The sequence below is a fragment of the Sebastes umbrosus genome, chromosome 8, assembly GCF_015220745.1.
Source record: "Sebastes umbrosus isolate fSebUmb1 chromosome 8, fSebUmb1.pri, whole genome shotgun sequence".
Classification (NCBI taxonomy): Eukaryota; Metazoa; Chordata; class Actinopteri; order Perciformes; family Sebastidae; genus Sebastes; species Sebastes umbrosus.
The window spans coordinates 27,880,215-27,904,255 of NC_051276.1; the positions used below are offsets into that span (position 1 = coordinate 27,880,215).

General features: G+C 38.3%; 3 protein-coding genes across 4 annotated transcripts; 2 read left to right on the forward strand and 1 right to left on the reverse strand.

The window, feature by feature from the left end:
• Window positions 1–908: 908 nt before the first annotated feature.
• Window positions 909–7,518, reverse strand: hscb (HscB mitochondrial iron-sulfur cluster cochaperone). Its single transcript, XM_037779143.1, has 6 exons — window positions 7,044–7,518; window positions 5,664–5,760; window positions 3,061–3,150; window positions 2,740–2,884; window positions 1,320–1,367; window positions 909–1,160 (listed from the first exon to the last, which is right to left on the reverse strand). Exons 1-6 carry the CDS (start codon window positions 7,379–7,381, stop codon window positions 1,066–1,068), a joined length of 813 nt encoding a protein of 270 aa, XP_037635071.1. The 5' UTR covers window positions 7,382–7,518; the 3' UTR covers window positions 909–1,065.
• A 1,041-nt stretch (window positions 7,519–8,559) lies between these two features.
• Window positions 8,560–19,276, forward strand: LOC119493092 (volume-regulated anion channel subunit LRRC8A). 2 transcript variants are annotated; one of them, XM_037778125.1, is made up of 5 exons: window positions 8,560–8,703; window positions 9,581–9,707; window positions 9,971–10,036; window positions 12,183–14,301; window positions 14,443–19,276. In XM_037778125.1, exons 4-5 carry the CDS (start codon window positions 12,190–12,192, stop codon window positions 14,716–14,718), a joined length of 2,388 nt encoding a protein of 795 aa, XP_037634053.1. In that variant the 5' UTR covers window positions 8,560–8,703; window positions 9,581–9,707; window positions 9,971–10,036; window positions 12,183–12,189; the 3' UTR covers window positions 14,719–19,276. The 2 variants fall into 2 exon arrangements, with proteins under 2 accessions (XP_037634053.1, XP_037634052.1); XM_037778124.1 differs by lacking the exon at window positions 9,971–10,036.
• Window positions 19,277–20,477: 1,201 nt separating this feature from the next.
• Window positions 20,478–23,930, forward strand: ppil3 (peptidylprolyl isomerase (cyclophilin)-like 3). Its single transcript, XM_037777097.1, has 6 exons — window positions 20,478–20,560; window positions 20,817–20,891; window positions 22,216–22,309; window positions 22,415–22,482; window positions 22,598–22,716; window positions 22,882–23,930. The coding sequence occupies exons 1-6, from the start codon at window positions 20,558–20,560 to the stop codon at window positions 23,006–23,008; spliced, it is 486 nt and encodes a 161-aa protein (XP_037633025.1). The 5' UTR covers window positions 20,478–20,557; the 3' UTR covers window positions 23,009–23,930.
• The last annotated feature ends 111 nt before the right edge of the window (window positions 23,931–24,041 follow it).

Genomic DNA, 24,041 nt, shown 5'->3' on the forward strand with positions numbered 1-24,041 from the left:
TCAGACACATGACATTGTTGTTCCAGCCTTAATAAACAACCAGTCAGGATGTGTTACAGTGGGATGGTGTGGGGCACAGGAAAAACAGTGTCAGTGTAGCATCACTAATACACAGAAAATGGTTTAAGTTGTGATGCTAGTGTGTCTCAAATAACATTTTTCATATGATACGTGATCTGATGGTTCACAGCCTGCCATCAGATTAAGTGGCGACTCCCCTTATTTCAGCGTGATTACACCTGTATCAGTTTCTCGGATCAAAAGCCACAACGTGACGGGAGCTCCAATTTGCAAAGTAATTACAGATTATGACTCTATAGTGTTGAAAAAAAACAACGTAAATGAGGGAGAAGATGGGTAAATTTACATTTTGATGCACCTATCAGTGTGCTGCAGGTGTACAGGGTCAAAGTTACATCAATTTATGAGCTAGAACTTTACACAGATCTTTGGCTCATCGAGTAATCGTCATTCAGTGGGGTCTTCCAGGATCATAGCATTAATGCGGAGCCACCATAAATAATTCAATAGCTTGTCTATCCCAATAAAGGACTTCCTTCTGGTCTCATATCCAGTTTGTACACCATGTACTGCTCCTCTGCATGATGCTTGTCAAGGTGTTATGTCTCCACCTAAAGGTGCCCTGAGGAACTGACCGAGAGTCCCGTTTCTGTGTGCTGAACTGATAGGCAGGATAATCATATAAACACTCTGAGCAGCACATTTAATCAGAGCCAATTACAGATCTCTGTCATATTTAATGATACATTAGGTACAAGTGGATGTGATTAGGCTCGTGAAATTGGTGGGATTCAAGGGTGATACTGTATGCATCCAATTACACTCTCATATCTGTACAGTTTTTAATCAAAACACAGCAAATTAAGCACAAATCGCCATTAATCCAGTTGTGTATGATGCATTACAAGCAGTTTTATTATTCAACGTGAACAATAGATTTACATAATCCCGAGACAAAAGTACAATAATTTCTGTGCTTCTGTGCAAAACTTTTTTAAGTAGATAAAAATATTAAATAAAGTGACACTAGTATTCGGGGGGAAATTACATGAATTCAGAAAGTTTTTCCTTCACTTTCTCTTCAATGTTTGCGTAGTATTTCATTTGGGCGAGCAAGGCTTTGGCGGCTTGAAGCTCTCCTGATAAAAAAAAGAAAAGAGAGAGAGTGCATAAGAAAGTTCAATCACTGACTCACTCAGTGACTTAAAGGAAAGCTTCAGCATAGATTACAAAACAAACAAAGGAATGAGTGGGAGGAACAGAAAATGTTTCAATGATGCGACGTGTGAATATAATACCTTTAAGAAGGACAGCGTCTATCTTCTCTGTCAACACTGCCAGCTGCCCTGCAAATGTGAGAAGAAGACGAGATCCAGTTCTGCACGTGTTAACAAGACATGGCACATATGGTGCTGTCTATTTCTAGAAGCTCAAAATCACACTCGCCTCTGAGACTAATTGTAGTTCTAATCCTTGATATTTTCATGAAATCGTATCCTATTTCTGATTCTATTTATGGTCTGCATTTTTGTATGCATTAGCCATTTCAGTGATTCTATAATTACCTTTCTATATAGTAGTTTTCATCGTTGGTGAAAACCATTCCTGTCCTGGATTCGAATTGCCTCAAATCCCCCCCCCTTAATTCACAGAGTCAGATATTAAAGTATGCCGGCTCTACACATTGTTTTCCCCCCGCTGTATCTCTGGCCCTGAGTGACCACTTGTGATCCGATCTCAAGTTCCTGCTCTATATGCAAATAAACATGCAGTAAACACATGGAAATACAGCAGACGTTGCGATGTAAGCCCACAAGAATGTCTGTAGTAATATCCTAAATATTTGTGAATTTGTCGTGTACCGCCGACACCGAACTCCCCGTGCCTAGTCTGATAGTCTGTAGATATATATAACCTCTCTCTCTGCCCGCTGAGCAGCGGCAGAGCTGCTCTCGATCTTCGGAGGTAGATCATTAAATTAGCAAAATAAGATGACGAAACATTGCCCAAAAAATTGCTCAAAAAAGCCAACCGGCGATGTATTCAACCAATTGCTGATAGCCAATACATTCGTCCAATTGCCCAACCCTTTATCGAACCCTTAGAAATAGAATAGGAGTAGAACGGACATTGAACTGTTTGCTGTGGTTATTTGACTAGTTCAAAAGAAAATGGCGATTGTTGTTCACTCGTCAGTAAATTGTGTCACACATTGTTGCTCCGCCGCTAAACCGCCCCTCTGTGTGCACGAGTGAGTCCCGGTGAGTCGGTTCATACAGAAGTTTATATAGAAGTAGCCGGCTACGTTCTTTGCAATGTTACAGCTAAAAAAATGTCCGCCGCTCTGACCATCCTGCTACGTTGATTTGAAAGGGAATGTCCGTTTTACTCCTATTCTATTTCTATGATGAAACCACACTTGCTGTTACCATGGTAATCACAGGTGTCACCAAATCAACCAGAACTGAAACCTCAAGGATTACAACTTTAACCCTTAAAACAAAGAATGTCTCAGCCAGTGAGCAGTTAAGCCCCAAAGGGATTTTCATTGTTTGTATTATTTCACTTTAATAATAATAACTAATCAAAGATTTGAAATAGCTATATATCTGTTAGGACTAAATAGCCACGTAGATGTACTCGTCCACCTGTGCTTATTCGGCTCAAATCACTAAACCAGACTTTCACTCCATTAACTAAACAGGCATATTTATTTACCTTTTGTGTCTTGGCCGATCTTATTGGCTTCATCTGGAGTCTGTGCTTCATCAAGGGCTTCATTGATCTCCATCAGCTCCATTAGGAACTCCGAATCAGCCCCGGACTCGGTGCCCTCTTCTATACTCATCCCCTTCAGCTCCAGCTGAAACACAGGACGAAGAGTTCACCCAAACTAAACTGCTCCTTTAAATCCGCGTTACTACTTTTGACTGACAGATGGTGAAGACGTTTCTCTTGAACAGGCGATCAGACAGACTGAGCTCGCAGTTATGAAAATAAACTATTCATTAGAAGTTAAGTCAGGGATTTCAAACTCACCATATAAAGGCCGCGACTCAAAGGCTTAAGCAGAGTCTGGTACGCTTTGTTCACAAGAGCCGAGTGGCTTTCTGAATACTCCTGTTCTTTCTGCAAAAAGAGGGTTCAGTCAGGTTTGCTTCTAATGATGTTCAGTCCAAATTCATTCATTAAAAAAGGAAAAGGACATTCTCTGTTATTGTGACTTTTAACTAACATGCATTTGGAACAAGACATTATCCACAGTTTCACATCAACCTGTCACAAAAGGGAATTCCATCTGAGCTATTTTACACCTTGTCATCCCAATCTATACCGCTGTCATTTTTTTAAACACAAAATCCTCGGTGATACTGACAATTAGATGTATGACATACAGCTCCTCTTTTGTAGTCGAGCAGTTTGGGACCCTTCAAGGGATCCAGGTGTAAGTTTGACACGACAGACGCGTGGAAACAAGACGGAGAGGAAAATATCTTGGAAATGGTTGGCAGATCCGAGTACCTATCAGGTCTGTCAGCTCTCGTGAAAATCAATAGTCTCGAGCTCTGGCCCATGGGCCCATCGTGTGGAGCTGTTTCTGTAATAACAACCAGTGCAGTAGGTGGCTGCCTTGTAGCCTTGTATAAGTAATGAGTTTTCTATATATGATGACGACCCCCTGGGGCTGGAAGATGTCTAATTAAGAAAAAATGGCCAGAGGTGCTGATAAATAAAACAGACTCTGTACAATGTTGGACAGGTTGTGTGTGAAGAAACCATTTAGGATACCTCTCCTCTCTCGCATTCTGCTGAATATGAGTTAAAGCTTTCATATCGTATCAAGACATTATGCATTATGCTTTTGCACCTGGGTGTACAAAATAAATTACGTGCGAAGCAACACACCTCTTCTCCTCCTTGTGCTCATAATGCTTATTCTTCTAAACTGCCAGGCAATTTTTATAATGATCCGCGAGGGGGGGGAAACGAGTCAACTATCTTATAAAACAACCTATAAACACATTCGACTTTGGACATTTTGGACACGTCTTATTTCAATCTGTGACATTTTTAAAGCTGCTCTAGTCGAGGTTTTTATGTAAAATATAAGCCTATCTGTCTCATCAGCCTAACTGCGCTTCGGGCTGAATGTGATTCATCAAACCTATTTTCCTTCGCAAGATTCTGGTGATGGAAATGTAGTCGTTATAGTGGTTGAAAAGTAGTTGTCTGCTTAAAAGAAGTGACAAATCAAAAGTGAAGAGGACGAGAGGCGCAAATGTCCTCAACAGCAGTGAGTGAGTGCTCCATTCAAAGAAAAGTGGACAAACCAAAATCATTCCTGTCTTTCCCTTTTAGTGTCTTTCAGTATAAAGCATCCCCGTGAGTTTGCGGTGTGCATTTTATTGATGGCATTCTATATAATTAATTAAAGGGGTACTCAAAGCAGCAGAGGCTGAGATATCCTTACTTTTAGTCCTTAGTAAGATAAGATAAGGTAATCCTTTATTAGTCCCACAGTGGGGAAATTTGCAGTATGGGTCAAGCTCCCAAAACACTGCAGCCTTAATTTCCCATGATGCAACTTGGTACCACCTCTCATTAGACCCTCCATGCTAGCGACGAGTATAGAAGCAAAGAGACGAAACTCTGATGCTTTTCTGACGACAGCAGCTAGATGGCGCTGCGGTAGCGCTGCCGCCATTTTGGACTGAAAACGCCAGTGAGTCTGCGGCTGTGGGTTTTGAGGTAAATCAACTTCCCAGTACGAACACCTACATTGCCCTCATTTAAATAATTTTGATGTACATTCTATTGTATGTTGTGCTTTTATGTAGATGTGTTTTTAATGTGTCCTGTCTGGATGTGATATGATAATGTACCGTTTTTAATAGCAGATTTTGCACATGCAACCTGAAGACAAATTGCTGCCTGACAATAAAGTATTTTCTATTTCTATTCTTACCCATGTTTTCTTCCTTTTAGATTCCTTACATAGATTATGTCATAGACCTTTTTTTCACAGTGGACATCTTAACAAGTCATAGCAAGAAGAGCACAGGTATATTAATAGCAGTAATAAAGGATTAGATAAACCACGATCCTGGTATTGTGCATGTTGACTGGAATCGCCTTCTGGGATACTTAATGTAACTGAGCCACCACTAATGTCATTAGATACACCTGTGCTTTTCCTGATATAAGTCAAAATAGCATTGATCATACTATACATTTTTTAATTTATTTTTTTGCAAGTTTTCCTCCTCTCTGTCTTAAAGCACTGCTTTCGTCTTCTTGGTTGTTTTGCTTTTGATTCCTTGAACTTGCTTGCCTTGCCTTGACCTTGTTTTCCTGGTAGCTAAATAAGCTGCCTTACGAGGGCCTAAATTTGTCAGTGTCTTTTAAAAACCCATCTCCAACTTTGCCCAGAGTTTCTGTTTCCGTTGACCAAATCACAATGAATCACACTAACAAAACAAAAATGCACAGCCAAAGTGGCCTAATAGGAACAAAGGGTCAAAACCCATTTCCTGTGTCACACTAATAGATAGGACAGCCTCAGCTGACTCATGAACCATGTTACTAAACTGATCTCTAGTGAGATTCCCCTCACATCCTCCCCGCCCCCACTCCCTGCATACCACAGATTTCTGGCTGAAGTTGTCTGGATGTAGAGACCGCTGGAGCTGCAAGTATCTTTTCTGCAGCTTGTGTGTGTTCAGTGTGAATGAGTAGTCACTGAAAAGAGGCAACACATGGTGACATGGCATTTTTTTGCACACAGACAGACTTAATAAAATGTAGGGATGCACCGATCTGACTTTTTCAGGCCCGATACCGATAGCGATACCTGGGCTTTGGGTATCAACCGATACCGAGTATACCGATCCAATACTAGTGTTTAATTAATGAGCAGTATGCCTCACTGTGTGGAAGTGACTGGGATCATTCTTTTATGTGTAAGGCAACATCAGGCTTGACTTAAACATTACTTTCTTAAAGCTGCAGTAGGCAGAATATTTTTGGCATCATTGGGCCACAATTCCATAATAACCTTTCAGCATATTGTAATTCAAGTGTTCTGAGAGAAAACTAGACTTATGCACCTTCTCATGGCTCTGTTTTCAGCCTTTAGAAAATCTAGCCCGTGACGGGAGACTTTCACCAATCACAGCTCATTTCATTGAGAGAGCGTTCCTATTGGCTGTGCTCCGGTCATGTGACCCAAACTTGGCGTTCCTTAACCAGATTTCACAATGGCGGCGGCGTCACAAACTTTCTAATTTTACAGCTAAACCGTGCACTACAAGATGATTCTGAAAACATTTGAGGAGAGAAATAGGCATTAACGTAAAATGATATTGATTCATATTCGATCAGCACTGCTTAGTTTGACCGTTTGGTCGGAGTTCACGAGTGATTGACAGCCGGCTCTTATAAACAGCAGATGGACAGCGGACCTCAGGTCAGCTCTTACTGCTTGTTTTCCTCCGGTGTGTGAAATCTTGCAAATGCCGTTAGGAGCACCGGACGACACGGAGGCACATGATTTTTTTCAGGTTACCTGTTTCATGCACTACTGTCACGTTTTATAAAATAACTTTTTTTAATCATATTTGCTCCAATCTCGCCTACTTCAGGTTTAACCTTGTAAAACAAAATGTAACAAATAAATATAAATTTACTGAATTGATATTTATTATTAACATAATGAATCGTACACCAGCAACTTGGTAAAAAAATCTTCAAATTTAACAGGAATTACAATTCAAGTGTAAACCTTTTTAATGCATCAATAAATTACTCAAAACGTAAACAGGAATTAATGTACCAGTATAAAATGTATATGGTATATAAACATAGAATTGAACTGAATAGATCAGCCCCATTGTCACCGATACCAGCTATTTGAGTCAGTATCGTCCCGATATCTGATCCAGTGTCAGTATCGGTGCATCCCTAATAAAATGTGCATTAGTAATAGACAGATGATAGTGGGTAATGATGAATAAAACACTCACCAATCCATGATTTTAAAGAAGGATATCCCTTCTTCTGGGGGCTGGATTACTTTGCATGCCATGCAGAAGAATCCAGATGTTTTGTCAAGAGGCTGTTTGCAGTTCCAGCAGTTTAGCTTGACTTGACTTGTGCAGTAATTCTTCCTGTGTGAACTGACTGCATGCTTTCTTTCCTTTCCCAGTGCTTTGAGGTTCCTGTTGCTGCTGCACCATGTGTCCTTCTGGAGGAAGCTGGCAGACACACAATGAGCTGAACATGTAACAGTTTTATAAGCAGACTGTCGGTTCGTCATCAGCAGTAAAGCCCGGGATGAGCACACAATCCGCAAAGACAACATTTCCAGTATTAAAATACACTATTCAGAGCTGTTGAGCAGTCAATCATAACATAAGATCCTCTGTCCTTGCTGTCAAAACATGAACATCTCTCTACTACCACAAACAGACAGGAAGGGAGTTCTTCTTCTACGTTTTGTTAAACGCGCCACACTGCCACTCCTCATCCTGGCGGCGGAAGAGGAGAACTTTTTTTTTTATTTATTTATTTTTTTTTATTGAGAAATTTGCATTACATTATGGCATCTTACAGAACAGTCCACAACTACAAGGGAACAGACAAGCCTGGAAATTGGTGCACAGTTCATAAGAGTGTGGATGAAGAGAGAGAGAGAAAAAAAAAAAAGTAAGGGAATGTGGATATAGTGTTAATAGTGCTAGGGCAGGGGTCACATGCGGTCATAATATTACAAGAATAAAGTCATAATATTATGAGAATAAAAATCATAATATTATGAGAATAAAGTCATAATATTATAAAGTAGTAATTTAACGTGTTATTTTCTTTTTTTCTCTTAATATTACGACTTTAGTCTCGTAAATTTATGACTTTATTCTCGTAATATTACGACTTTTTTCTCGTGAAGTTATGAATTTATTCTCGTAAACTACGACTTTTTTTCTCTCATTAAGTTATGTCTTTATTCTCGTAATATTACGACTTTTTTTTCTTGTAAAGTTATGACTTCTCGTAATATTACGACTTTTTTTCTCGTAATATTATGACTTTATTCCGTAAATCTTCGATTTTTCACAGGAGTCTTTTTTTTATTTTATTTTTTTCTTCCTTTTCCTCATAACAAAATAAAATAAAATGAAATATGGAAAAAAAAAAATGTCCAAGTTAAAATTAAAGAAAGAAAAATAAATAAATAAATAAATTAAAAAATTAAAAAATTAAAAAATTAAAATTAAAAAATTAATTTAAAAAAGAACAACTTTAAAAAAGCCAACATAACTGGGCAAGAGCAATATCGTGAGTGTGTGTGTTCACCTGAGAAAGGTGTGGCTGGCTGTCAGGGTGCAAATCAAATTAAGGCAAGATTAAAAAGAATAAGATAACATAAAGTAAAATAAAATAAATATAAATAGGTAGATAGATAGCGTCACTTTAATCATAGCAACCAAATATAATAATTCTATAGCACCTCCTTCGCTTTTGGTTCAAATAGGAAATTTAAAGAATGTGGATCTTACCGGAACCGGAACCGGAAGCTGTCCCGGAGGTTCCTGGAAAAGACAACAGCTAGCCAGCGGAGCTGCAATGTGTTAGCAACTACTGCTATTTAAAGTAGCGTTGTGATCGCAGCACACCAAACAAGTAGTAAGTTGGGCTTTATAGTATCTGTAATACATGTTAGCAACGTGTCACTGTGATATATGAACAACAGAGTTTGTAAACTCTCCGACAGGCAGAGAGCCGGCTGTAGCGAGCGAGCTGGATTAGCTCACCAGCTAGCAGCAGGCTAGCTCAGTTTGCGAACGTGTTTTTTAACAGCATGCTTGTTTCTGGTCGGTGCTGAGAAGTAGCTCGTTGTCAGATACGTATACTCACACATATTGTGTCACAGTATTTAATTGTATATATCAAAATAAATCAGCCAGCTCCAACTTTCTTTCTGTTAAGAAGTGCTTGCTCAGCTTCCTTAGCCAGATGACAAAGACAGCTTCATGCTAACGTTACAGAGTGGTGACAGATGGATGGACAGTACTCCCATCTGATGTTGAATTAATATGTGTATCTGATGATGCAAACATATCTGGCGCGATCCTCGTTAATAAGAGCAATAACCTGTAAAAGAACAGACTGTTTATTGTAAATTAGTGTTGTTTAAACATAGAATAGAAAGCTTTATTGTCATTATTGTATTAAATACAACGAGATTCACAGTTGCCTCTTCTGGTCAGTGCTTTAAAACAAATACTTGACAGGACTAAACGAGGCAGATAAAACATATAACAGGTAAAACACACAGTTATAAAGCATATAAAACAGGTAGAGTAGATGTAATAAATAAATATAAACAGAAGTGTTACACTAGAAGTATACAATATAGAAATAGATGTAATGTAAACAAAGGTAGTTGCACTACAAAGGTAGTTGCATAACTTTCTTTAGGCTTTTTGCTAAAGTGTGTCACTACCAAGTGTGTTAGAAAACAGATGGAACCACATAAACATCTCCTTTTATCTTTTTTCAGGTATTTATATTTAACCCCATGGCGCTGAGAGAGGCAATGGTCCATGAAGAGTTTTGGTTTCACAGGGAGTGGCTGGTCCACCAGGGTCATCATCAGTCACTGGAGCACAGATAACACCTCTAAACTGGTCAGTATTTGAGTTAACGCAGTGTGCTTGTTGTGCTAAATCATCTACCCATACCAGACTATACTGGAATAGTTATGTGTGCAAAGGTTTCTCTGAACCGGGGCCAGTGTAAATACTGTACGCTTATTTGGCCAAGGATCAGACTAGGCGTCTTGACTCCTTGTCTTTACAGTTTCCTAACAAAGTAAAAGCTCTGATGAATGCCAACTCCCTACTCTTGTTGTTGTGTGTGTGCGTGTGTGTGTGTGTTTTGGGGCCGATAGGGGTTGCAAAAGGTGACGGTAGAGTATTCCAGAGAGACACTGGTTGGAGACAGCAGCTTCTATAAGGTAAACAGGATCTTGTCCTGAAGGTTAAGGGAGGTGCTTCTCAAGGCCCTCGCAGACAATACTCTGGGTATTATTAACGGAAATGGCTAAGAATAGAGATCAGGGGAGCAAGGTGGCTCCGCTGGCGGCCGTGTTGTTTGGGTTAAACAAGCCAAAACGGAATATCATCTTTAGAAGAGAGACTTCTCAAGCTTACATGCTGGGTGTGTCACACTCACACAAGGCTAAGGGTTGATTTGGAGGGCTCTATCTTGCTCTGATGTGCAGCAACGACAAAGGAGTAGTTGTGGATCACTCTTGACTGTTTACGTATGGAATTATTGTGCTTTACGTTTTGGATTTGTAAGTAGAACTATTTTTCAAGTGTGTTCAGAGCCTTTTTATATATCTTTACACCAAAATATGTTGTTCACAAACGTGCTTTTTTTTAAAAAGTTGTATTATATTTCATACCAACAACTTGGAGTAGTAACTTTAATGTGTCTTGCTGCTGCTTGTGTACCAGGTGTAGATGTGAGGTTGCATGGACACATATACGACTTAATCTTAATTAGGGGATCACAGTGTATGTATTTTATTTCACAATAACGACATATATCACAATACAGCTTGTTTTCTGGTAATTTCAATAAATAAATAGAAGTCTATATGAAATAACTTCATGGTAAAGCCTATTTTTGTATACTCCTTTGTGAATTAAATACTTGTCAAATGAATAGAGAATATTTTCTCATTTTATTAAGATTTTTAGTGCAAAACAAACATAACTGTTTCGAGTGAAAAAATAATATTTCCAGCGATACACTGAAATGTTTACATGCATGCACACATATACAGAGTAATCAGATTAATTAACTACCCTGGGGTATTCCCATAAACAGAGTTTTTTATAAATTCAGATTTTTTGAGAAATTTGAGTTAGTATTGGCTTGTTATTACCAATGTAGACGACGTAATTGTGTGATATCTTGATATATGATTTCATCACATTATGATTCCATTGAAAGACGATAAATTATCCTATTGAATTATCGCCCAGCCCTACCTCTAGCCCTAGTTGGTTGTGATGCATCTATGCAGTACTCTGGATCAGTATCAGCACCATTACTGACGCATTTGCCAGTTGTGACTGAACTGTATCTATATTCCTGTTTTGTGACTTTTTTCAAATTTTCCTAATTTTTAAAATACTTTACTGAGTATCAGTGTACTTTATACAGTTTGAAGCACTTAGTTTATAGGTGTCATAATTTAATGTAATTTAATTTATTTTTTCAACCTTTATTCAACCAGGAGTAAAGACTACACGGTTGCAGACATAATACAAACATAATTTAAAACAAAGAGCAAATTACAGAATCAGAAGGTATTGAAAAAACATTCATCTGCATTCAAAACATCTACAGCTAGACGTGCTTGACAGCCAGATGGGCTTGATAATCAGCATTAGAAAAGGAAAAGTGGGCTCAATGCATCCATGCTAATTAGGGATGCCCTCCCAATGAAAATCAGGCGCATTGGTTTTTCTTGATTAATCCAATCTGAAATGATTGTTCTGTTAATTTACTCATTTATTATAGGCTATGTATAGCCTGCATACACTGCCTGTGTGATATTTGTATTATTTGTTCTTCTTCATGGAGACAACCCATTAATTCTCCACCTAAATCTTGTAGGAAATGAAAATGCAGACAAATTGACTTCATATTTTATCAAAGGCTGGTTTGCCATTTTAAATGCTATGTCCAGTATGACACCCCTTTTTGAAAGTGAGATTAATTGTGTCTGTTTAACAATAGTTAAATCAATAACATGGTAGCCCAGTCAGTAAAGTCAATCAGGCAAATCTTTATCACAACAAGCGTGAATCTCTATTTCATTACTCCTGGCAGCCTTCAAATTAACCGTCTGGGATGTACTGATGTATGACCTTTTTAGTTGGCATCGTAGGATTGATTTTTTGGGCTTAGTATTGTGTTGTGGTTCAGGTGAAGGCTGTTCTGGTACAAGAGGGAAAGCGCTTTTTCTTTTTAATTTTGAAGAAAGCAATATCTGTAGTGTATTGCTGTTTGGCAAGGCTGTATAATTCCGTATATCACTGTACTCCATTATGAATATGTCCTCGACTCTTTTTTTTCCCTCACAGATAAACCATGATCCCCATCACTGAGCTGCGGTACTTTGTGGACACACAGCCGGCATACCGCATCCTGAAACCATGGTGGGATGTGTTCACCGACTACATCTCCATTGTCATGCTCATGATCTCCGTGTTTGGGGGCACACTGCAGGTCACACAGGACAAAATGATCTGCCTGCCCTGCAAATGGGTGGTCAACGAGACCTGCAAGAAGAACTTCAATTCCACCCTCGCCGCATCAATGTTCATGGAGCCCAAAGGGATCCAGTATGATCTGGACCGTCACCAGTACAACTATGTGGATGCTGTGTGCTATGAGAATAGATTGCACTGGTTTGCCAAGTATTTTCCTTACCTAGTATTACTCCACACCCTTATTTTCCTAGCTTGCAGCAACTTTTGGTTTAAGTTCCCACGGACTAGTTCCAAACTAGAGCACTTTGTATCCATCTTGCTGAAATGCTTCGACTCCCCATGGACGACTAGGGCGCTCTCAGAGACAGTGGTTGAAGAGAGCGACCCAAAACCGATGAAAATGAACGGCTCAATGGACCACAAGGAGTCGGTTATCAGTGAGGACGTTGAAGCGAGTGTTCCTATGCTCCAAAGGACAAAGACGCGCTTTGAGCAGGGCATTGTAGATAGAACAGAAACAGGGGTTTTGGACAAGAAAGAGGGTGAACAGGCGAAAGCCCTGTTTGAAAAAGTCAAGAAGTTCCGTATACACGTTGAAGAAGGTGACATCGTGTACAGACTGTACATCCGTCAGACTATCATCAAAGTCATCAAGTTTATTTTGATAATCTGCTATACAGGGTATTACGTGCATGATATTAAATTCAGCGTTGACTGTTCGGTTGATATAAAAACCCTGACAGGTTACAGCGTGTACCGTTGTGCTCACCCGTTGGCTACACTTTTTAAAATCTTAGCCTGTTTCTACATTAGCTTAGTAGTGGTGTATGGTTTGATCTGCATGTACACACTTTGCTGGATGCTTCGGCGCTCTCTAAAGAGGTACTCTTTTGAGTCGATACGGGAAGAGAGCAGCTACAGCGACATACCCGATGTTAAGAACGACTTTGCATTCATGATGCACATGATCGATCAGTATGACCCTCTGTACTCCAAACGCTTCGCCGTGTTCCTTTCAGAAGTGAGCGAAAACAAGCTGAGGCAGCTCAACCTCAACAACGAGTGGACGCTGGACAAGCTCCGGCAGAGGATTACCAAGAACTCTCAGGAGAAGTTGGAGTTGCACCTTTTCATGCTGAGTGGCATTCCAGACACAGTATTCGACCTGATGGAGCTAGAGGTTCTTAAACTGGAGCTCATCCCCGACGTCACCATCCCGCCGATCATCGCCCAGCTGGTCAACCTGCGAGAGATGTGGCTTTACCACACGCCGGCCAAAATCGAAGCTCCTGCGTTGGCTTTTTTGCGCGAGAACCTGAAGTCTCTGCACATCAAGTTCACTGACATCAAAGAGATTCCCTTATGGATCTACAGTCTGAAGAATCTCAGCGAGCTTCATCTAACGGGGAATCTCAGCGCGGAGAACAACCGTTACATCGTCATCGACGGGCTCCGGGAGCTCAAGAGGCTCAAAGTTCTTCGTCTGAAGAGCAATCTTACCAAGCTACCTCAGGTGGTGACCGATGTGGGCATGCACCTCCAGAAGCTCTCCGTCAACAATGAAGGCACCAAGCTGATGGTGCTCAACAGCCTGAAGAAGATGGTGAACCTGACGGAGCTGGAGCTCATTCGCTGCGATCTAGAACGCATACCGCACTCGATCTTCAGCTTGCACAACTTGCAGGAGATCGATCTGAAGGACAACAACCTGAAGACCATCGAGGAGATCATCAGCTTCCAGCACCTTCATCGGCTGGTATGCCTTAAGCTCTGGTACAACCAGATTGCCTATATTCCCATCCAGATTGGCACACTGACCAACCTGGAGAAACTGTACCTGAACAGGAACAAGATCGAGAAGATCCCCAGCCAGTTGTTTTATTGCCGCAAGCTGCGCTTCTTGGACCTGAGCCATAACAACCTAACCTACATCCCTACAGACATTGGCTTCCTCCAGAATCTTCAGTACCTGGCAGTTACAGCCAACAGGGTGAGTACTCGAATAAGGTTTTCCATCATTTTAATATTTTTTTTATCCGTTATGTTTTATTTGCTGAGAAATGTTTAAGTTACAAATTCTAATTCCTCTCCATTTCTCCCATCATGACACCCTCCCCACCTTGAAATAAAGATCGAGAGCCTGCCCAATGAGCTGTTCCAGTGCAAGAAGCTTCGCACTTTGAACTTGGGGAACAATTGCCTGCAGTCTCTGCCATCGCGCTTTGGAGAGCTGACTGGGCTTACACAGCTAGAGCTGAGAGGAAACCGTCTGGAGTGTCTGCCCGTGGAGCTGGGCGAGTGCCGACAGCTGAAGAGAACCGGCCTCGTGGTGGAGGAGGACCTCTTCAACACCCTGCCCACGGAGGTCAAGGAGCAGTTCTGGAAAACTGACAAAGAGCAGGCTTGAACAGGTCTGTGGCTGTGAGTGAAAACAGATACTGACCAACTGGCCCCTGACACAAGAGGAACGCCTGTACTGTCTCAGAAGCAGATAGTATAGTCCTGCTGCAGTGTACTGCCAGTAAGGTTGGGTATCGATAACCAGTGCCAGCTGGGCAAAACCAAAATACTGATAGCTTCTGGTTGTTCTCTCGATTTTCCTTCCTCTACAAACAACTTCTCAAGCCTTTCCCTTATAACCCAGTAATGCTTTTTTAGCATTGCTATTGTAATCTGCAGCGTGTGTCAACTCTGCTAAAGATGTTCAATTACTATAACATCGGGTTCTTGTCTAATCAAGATAGAATACATTATTAAAATAACCTATCCAGTATTGATATTTTCACAAATGAGATAGCAAGGTGGTCTCTTAAGACCTCAGCCTCATAACATGCAAAGTAATTAATCATGATAGGCTAGAGGCTGTAACTCTTTTTTTTTTTTTCTTTTGAGGAAAGATTATACAGATGTTCGTTTACAATTAGGGCTGTCAATCGATTAAAATATTTAATATTAAATATTAAAATATGAATCCCACAATTGTCCATAGTAATTGTGATTAATTTATTTTATGTTCAAAATGTACCTTAAAGGGAAATTTGTCACGTATTTAATACTCTCATGGGAGTGGGCACATATGCTTGCAATGACAAATGTTGTCCAGAAACCCTCACAGGTACTGCATTTTAGCAACCTAAAAATCACAATTTGTGTTAAAGCAATTAGTGGCGTTGTTTATCTGCTGTTTTTTCTGGCCCTCAGATACCTCCATATTTGCTTAGTTTGAAATTAATTGGAAAATTGTCAATGTATGGCACAAAATAACAAATCAGGGATAATTAATGATGAGTCATGTAAAGAAAGGTTATTGATTCTGAGATCCTTGTGTCTGAGAGGATGTTGCATAATGTGGAAGGGTCACTGAGGAGACTGTTAGTTGTGCAAGTGCTGTAGAGAGTGATGAGTTGTCTTTGGTTGAGTCTTGGTAGCACTACAACATGTGGTATTGAGTGTGATCCTTACATGGAGCCAGTTTGGCAGAGCGGAGGGGGTTGATGGCCTCTTTCTGGGGAAAAGATGTGGAGTGTGTTTGACCGAGTGCTTGAGGAAAAGCAATTATTCTACTGAATGCTACCCAGCGGACTAGTATTCCAAAACATCACCCCCATACACAGCGGAGCATCTTATCAGCAAGCGGATACCCAGCCCTTACTGCCAGTATACTCCTCAGTGGGAATTGAGCAAAATCTGTGTCACGGTCATGCTGCATCCACATTGTTTGTTTGTAATGAATTGCACAAAACGAAATGAACAAATCTGGGGGAAATGCTGATAAGGTTTTGAATGAGATGAGTCATGTCTGCATCAAAATAATTAAAAGGAAGCTTATACAGGATAACACAATGTTGACATTGAAATGGAGCCTCCCAATATTAGTAATATGTGTCAAACCAACACAGAAGCTTACCTGAATGGTTTATTACTCTTTCTTTGGGGGGTATGAAGTAAACACTGGTCTACTTTTGTGCTCTGATAGCTGAGTGTTATCATCTGCAAATAACAAGTAAAAGAACCAGACATGTTCTCAAATGTGTTTTTAAACACCTGGCCTTGTGTTCATTTCAGTTTGTTATTATAACATTATAGGATTAATATGATTCTTATTCTTGCTGAACTGCATTAGTCAAAATATGGTGCAATGTTCAGTGTAGATGTTCAACTGTGTGAGATTACAGCCATCTTTAATCTATTTCAATTGCTATATTGGATTCATTTAGATGAGGTTAATATAATTTTTTTATGTGAAAGAACAATGCAATAAGGTCCAAAATGGCCATTTCTGAAACTTGATCGTAGTGAAATTTAAAATTTAAGCTGTTACTTCAAAAAGAGTAAAGCTTTTAAAAAAACAAGCTACATTCCACTTTATGTACAGACACATTGTAATTCCTACAAATTAATTTGTCATCTGCAACAAAGATTAAAAGCCATGGCTTTCAGGTCAGTTGCCTTAACTTTAATTCACTCCTGTGTTATGTACTGTTTCTGTTATTTTTGTTGAGGCAAACAAATGACTCTTGACCATGTTTTGATGCAGATAATTGTCTTTAAAGCTGCACTAGACCATCCACGCCCAAATGATAATGGGAGTAACAGGACAGTTTTCCTGTTTGTTTTATATTTTTGCTCTAATGTTTCATTTCATCACTTCCTGTGGACTCTTCACAAGTGACCATACTTGACACAAGTAATTAATTTGGGCAAATAAAAGATACATACGATGTCTCAAATGTGATTAATGAGACATTCTTTGTAGCCTCACCTCGTCATATGTCTGTGCTAACTTTATTTCTACTGCTGACAACTACTATAGAGTGTAAAAGTCAGAAGGGCATTAATGATTTAAATTATCCAGCAACATTTCTACCAGTCTTATTTAGTGATCAAGAAATTTAGCATTTTAGATTTTTATTTTATTAATTATTGACGGGCTGATTTTGGTTATTTTTTTAAATTATGTAATGGATTTTTTGTTTGTGTGGTTTTTCTTTGTGCCAGGTATACTCACCTTATGGAAACCCATCCTTGTCAGAGAGATAAAGAAAGACAGAAAGCTAGAAATGATTTTAATTTTAATTAAAAATCTAAGTCTAAATTATAAAGTAATATCTTATAATTTCGTTTTACTAAACTGGATCTGTGGGAGAGTTAAAAAATGTCTTAGTTTCTCATAATTTTGACTTGGTGTCATATTATACTGATTTATTTTATTCATAATTGTGGGAGATGTTTATTTTTATCATTCTTGTTTTTCTTTTTTTTTTCTTGTCGTAAATGGGCCTCCATACTTCAGGTCAGATCATCTAACTGTTGTCATTTATTTCTTTGGTTTCAACGTGTGTTCATTTGTAGAGAAATGTTCAATACTTTTTGCCTGAGAGTGACTTTTCTGCACTTGTGTTTTTGCCACAGTAAGTTCCAGTAATAAAATATGGAATTCGAGGTCAATGCACAGCTCTGACACAGCACAACACATAATAGGGGTTCTTGTGTTTACCCCGAGAACAAATAAAAACATCAGTTTATGTTTTAATAAACCTAACTGCAAAGAAAACTTGGACAGTAGCAATATACACTACAGTAACTGGGTTTAAAAGCATAGGAATAGTTTAAGCTATGTGCATTTACTTCAGTAACATGTTTAACTATGCTACATTGTGCAATATTGCCTTTATTTAAACTATGTAACGATCAGTAGTGATGTTTTCTAATGTGCATGGGCATTCTTTTTGTCACGATCATTTTACTAAGGTGACGATGAGGATTTTTGGTCTCAGAAAATGCTTGCGCACTATAGCACCTCTCCCACAAGTTACATTTAGGTAAATGCAAATAATGGTAAACAACTTCATGTGTCAAGCTCATGTTTTTTTTATGTATTTGGTGTGGGAAGGTTCGACTGAATGGCTGCCAGCCATGAGATTGAATTAGATATCAGGTATTAGATAAGTATTTCAGCTTTTTTTTTTTCAACTACTCACAGAAAAACAAATTATTTACCATTACGTCCCAACTTGAGCATTTTAAATGAACACCTCAGCAATACACCACAGATCAAGACAATCAACTACTATAATTAAGACTGACAGCAGAGAACCTTTTGTCAAATGTAAAGTGTTTCAGTGAGCACTGCAAGTAAATGGTCAGTACATTAAAAATGCATTGTGCAGGTTGCTAGTAAAGTATCAATAAATAGATTAGCTTTTATCTCATAGTTATTATTAATCTTTTTGTTCTGTTTTCCCTCCTTTTTTTTAATAATTTTGACTAATTTTATTTTGACTGCTATTAGTGTTATTACAATATAACTAAATTTCTCAGGAAACCAGCTAGTACTCACTTCTTGTTTGAGTTGATTGCCTATTTTTTCTTTTATTACACCTGGTATTTTTTATTAATTTAAACAATTGTTTTATACAGTTACAGTTTTATATGCATTTCTATACATTTCCTTTTTCTAGTTTGGTGTATTTAATATTGACTGCTGGTTTAAAACAAAATGTGTTTTGTGTTTTTAAAAGAACCACTTAGTTTAACTGTGTTTTTCCTCATTGACCACGTACAAATTGAGCTGTGTTGTTTCAGAATTATTGTCTTTGTCGTGATTAGCACAGATGAAGAGTGTGTGAGAGTGTTATCCGTGTGTTGGTATGTTGGCGTGATGAGACTTTCTCACCCCATGATGTTCATCTTTGTTCTTTCTCCTCTTCAAATCATTATGTTTGGGTACAAAATCTTTTTTTTTTTCAAATGTTTCCCAACTCAAATCCAATCATAGGTGATGTACACATTTGGCTTCATGCAATGTTTGGTTGCCAAACGTTTTTCATTAATAAGGAAATCATCAGTGCATCAGTATTGACATGAATGATATGACAGTGAGTATTTAGTTTGAACATGTGTCCCATCTTCTCCTGCACACCATCCACTAGAGGTAAAATAAAAAATAAACTTGGTTGACCTAATTTGTTTTGGTGTCTGTTGGGTGTTTGAATGTTGCAAATGACTCAATTCTCTGTTGTATTTTGGTGATGCTAGAAAATCTGCCCAGGTATCATATTAGATATTGGGATAGTCATATTATTATTATGAAGTTATTAAGAAGTAACAGAACACCTGTACAGGATATATGTCATTTTTGATGACCACTTAATTGCTGAAGAATGCAAAACCAGGGGCTGTCTGGTTATAGGACAGTCTCTCAAAACACAAGGCCACTTACTGTTAAACTATAGTAGCCATTTTCAAAGTCTATATTAACTCACATATGGATAATCTCCTGAAAATGTGCATTGGAATAGGACTGGGTGATATGGACAAAATCTTCGATCACAATATAGATAATTTCCATATCTCAATAACTACATATCACAAGCATGTTTTTTTGTAATTCAATAAATAAATAGTCTGTATGAAATAACCACACAGAGCCTATGTACTCCTGTGAATGAAATACTTGACAAATTAATAGAACTGAGCATTTTTTCATTTTAAGAACTTGAGTGCAAAATGAACATAACAGTTTTAAGTGAAATAATAGCGAAAAATATAAATAAATACAGGCCTAGCCTATATCATGATAGAAACGATATAGAGAAATATATACGATACACATTTTTATATTGTTTTGACGATATATATATTGTCATATTGCCTAGCTAAAGCATCAGTTTACATGATCAGGGCTCTAAGCTGCATCCTGCTTTACTACCTGATGTTGAAGCCCTATCTTGAAGAAGATCCCAGTTTCAAAATCTAGTTGTAATAGAAATTAATTATCTTGGTTTTGTGCCTGTATGTTGCATGTTCCTAAATTAATGTAAAATGACCCAAAAACAAATCTGGTTATATTCAAGCAGAGAAACCATAGAAAAATGCTATAAATTTCACAGAGAATGGGGAAATTGGGGGGCTATAATGGTCCAGAATATTTGTTCAGGGGCCGTATGTAGCAGGTTCATTTGGGCATGTCCTAACAGCATCACAAGTGTTAATCCTCTGCAGAGACTGGATTGTTCTAGCTTCTTTGTTCTAGCTGTTTCTATTGAGCTTTAAGGCCTTAACAGCACCGTTCACAGCTCCATAATATCTGTAAATAGCTCAATGAATGGCACAGTATAATAGTAACTACGCCACTTTCATTTTGCCATGTGTGTGTGTGCCATGCGGAACCATTCATTGCTGGGCTACTGCACCTAGACGGACATGTTTCTCTGAGACACTTGTTCAGAGACGCAGCGTTTGAAATGGTGAGTTTTGATTGTGAACATTTCCTCCAGATATATCTGTCTAAACTAAAATAACAACCCAGTTTAAGAAGCTATGGACTAATGATATGTTTTAACGTGTATGAGTTAGTTAGGAGTCAGTTCAGAAATCTCCTTTATTATAATGAGATCTTTCTTCTAGTAGTTTGGCTAACAGGCTAAGCTAACAGTGATGAATGGCTCTTCCTCTTAAAGTTTACATTGAGTGGTTGTGTTTGTTTTGTTAATGTGTTTACAGGCTGTTACCCTTCAGACAGATCTGGGAGAAATTAAAATAGAATTGTTTTGTGAGCGGGCACCGAGAACATGTGAGGTGAGTCAACTACTATTGTTTTGCACAATTTAAGACTATACAACATAACAAATAAATAAATGAATAATATGCAGTGCAGGAAGAGGCAAAAAAAACACTGGGCTTATCTGAAGCCTTCACCTAGAGACAAGATTAATATAAAGAAATAATATGACTACATAATAGTGATAACAAACAATTAGGACAAGATATATATAATAATAACAATAACAATACAGTAAATATATATATATATAAATATAAAGACATGCTCCATCTCTTTGGCTGCTGGTTTCTGTTCATTTCACAACAGGTACGAAAGTCGCCTTTCAGAACCTTGAGACTCCTAGAGATACAGCAATGCATTTAAGTTGTGCTATTATTACATTATTAGAAATTCTACAGTCTCAGTGGTGAAAGAAGTACTTTTCCAACTTTTAAACAGCATGTCCTGTTTTATGTTTTTGTTCTGATGTATTTTAGGATGCCTTCTGTAACACCTTGGCCTGGGACAATAGATGACAAATATATGTGTATTTATTATTTTGCACTGTCCCTTTACAAACTAAATTAAACTCGAGATATACAATATTAGCATAATCATAAACTTAAAGCCAAAAGTTTAAGTACCCATTATGCAGAATGGCCCATTTCAGAATAATGTATATTATACAGTATGTGCATCACTTATTTTAACTACTTTATGTGCAGCAGGGTGGCTTAATCTATTCAAATACATCATCATTTTTTGCTTTATTTTTGTATAAATAATCAGACTCTGCAAAGTAGAAAGCAATCAAAGATGTCAAAATTACGATGTGAAAAGTACAATATTTGTCTCCAAAATGTAATGGAGTAGAAGTATAACGTAAACCTGGCTTTTGTATGATATATTATCACAGACTTGTGTTGTCACTTCAATACAATACCTTAAAAAATATCAATATTTGATACCACAAGGAAAAATGTACACAGCATTGAAGGCAAACAATTTTATATTTTTATGAAAAAGAAATAGTGGTGTGTGAGTCAATTTTACCAGAAAGCGAAGCTGGTACCCGTGTTTTGATTCTGTGGAAAATGAGTATTGAAATCGTTTCAAACATTCAATATCGATATGTATCAATATTTAAGTATTTTTGACATCACTGTTATAGACATGGTTATGTTGTTTGCTTCACAGTTTTCATGTTTGATTGGTTTCAGTAGAAAAATGCATTGCAGACACTATTTTGATTGGATAATAATGCTAATGTAGTTTTTAAAAGCCTGACCTGAACAGATATTTAAACATATTTTCCCCAACGAAGTCATGAATATCCTAACATCTTTTCACTGTTTCCAGAACTTTCTTGCGTTGTGTGGCAGTGGGTTCTACAACGGCTGTGTCTTCCACCGCAATATTAAAGGTTTCATGGTTCAAACTGGAGATCCTACAGGTAACGGGATTGTTGTTGCATCTGCTGCATTTCAACACTGAAATGTCAGATTTCACATCCTCACTTCATGTCCGTTATTCTTTGTATTTTGATTAAACCATTCAGGCACAGGCAAAGGAGGAACAAGTATATGGGGTCGCAAATATGAGGATGAGTACAGTGAACATCTAAAAGTGAGTACCTACTGACTCTAGCTTGTTTGCTTATGACAGCGAGAAGGTCTACCTAATATTTCATCAGGGGTCAGTCTTTATTGTAACTTTTGTGTTCTGCTTTCTTTTATTTCAGCATAATGTGAGAGGAGTGGTCTCAATGGCGAACAATGGCCCCAACACAAATGGCTCCCAGTTTTTCTTCACATACGCCAAACAGCCCCATCTGGACATGAAGTACACAGTGTTTGGAAAGTAAGCAACCTTTATACAGATAAACAGGTGTTATGTGAGATGGATATAATGATTGTTGAAATTGTTTTGGCTCTTTAGACAGCCGGTTGGTGTACTTGACAGTTACTGATTGATTAGAATATAATTTATAATTGCAGCTGACATCTTACTCTCTTCCACACGTAGGATTATCGATGGCCTGGAAACACTGGATGAACTGGAGAAACTGCCTGTCAATGAAAAGACGTTCCGACCACTGACTGAAACCCGGATAAAGGATGTGACGATTCATGCCAACCCTTTTGCTGGATAGACCGTTATCTCTTCAAATACGCAGATCGGCCTTTAACACAAACTTGGCCTCTGATATGCCCAAGCCTATTGATACAGTGTATAGTACCTTGCCAAAGTTAAAATTAATAACTTGTCTGAAGCTAGAAATTATAGGGAAAGTTCCAAGACATCGACAATGAACTGGACACTGAATCTTGCGGGGCAGCGCAGCAGGCTAACATGTTCTTCTGTCTGTCTGTCCCCATCTACCCCCTTTCAGTTCCCAGGACAGTGCCACTGCCGCACTACTGTACACACATGCATCTCTACACATAAACAGCGATATCTGTCTGAGAATAACTATAATGATGTTGAATATGAATAATGTTGTAGGATTATTCCTTATTCCATGGGCTCATTTGGGATATATACATGATTAATAGATATGTTAAAAAAAAAAATTAAGCATTCGAATACTGATTTGGAGTTCGATTACCACGACAAAGATCGAAGGTTTGAAGCATTCGGGTCAGCTCTGTCTTACCAAAATTACATTTTTATACCAGCATTTTCTAATAAGTATGACCCAGAATTGAAATGACATTTGGCATGGCATTTTAATATGTTAACACCTTAGTCACTGTCCACGGAGTAGTGCCAGATTTTGTATCTTGAAGCAAATTCAGGGGTATACTCTCTCCAGTTTCTAGCCAGGTGTGATTATTATTTTTTAAGAAATGGTGTGCATCCCCTTCAGACCCATCTTGATGTGAAAAAGCCTTTGTAATGAGTAATTACAGGCTATTCTACTTATCTTCATTCATTCACAATTCAGTCCAAAAAGAAAACACACTCAACTCTGTACAGCTCTGCCTTACAGATTCTGATCCTTTTTTTCCCTGACAGGCTATGTAAATAAATTGTCAATGTTTTGTACCAAATAAAACTGTTGCTTCAAAACATTTTCTGGGTGTTCAATAATGAATATTTTCATTCAAATTTCACAAAAGACAAGATGCTGAAGGCTTGGTTGGAGGTCTAGAAAATGAGCAGTGTCATATGTATGTGTATAT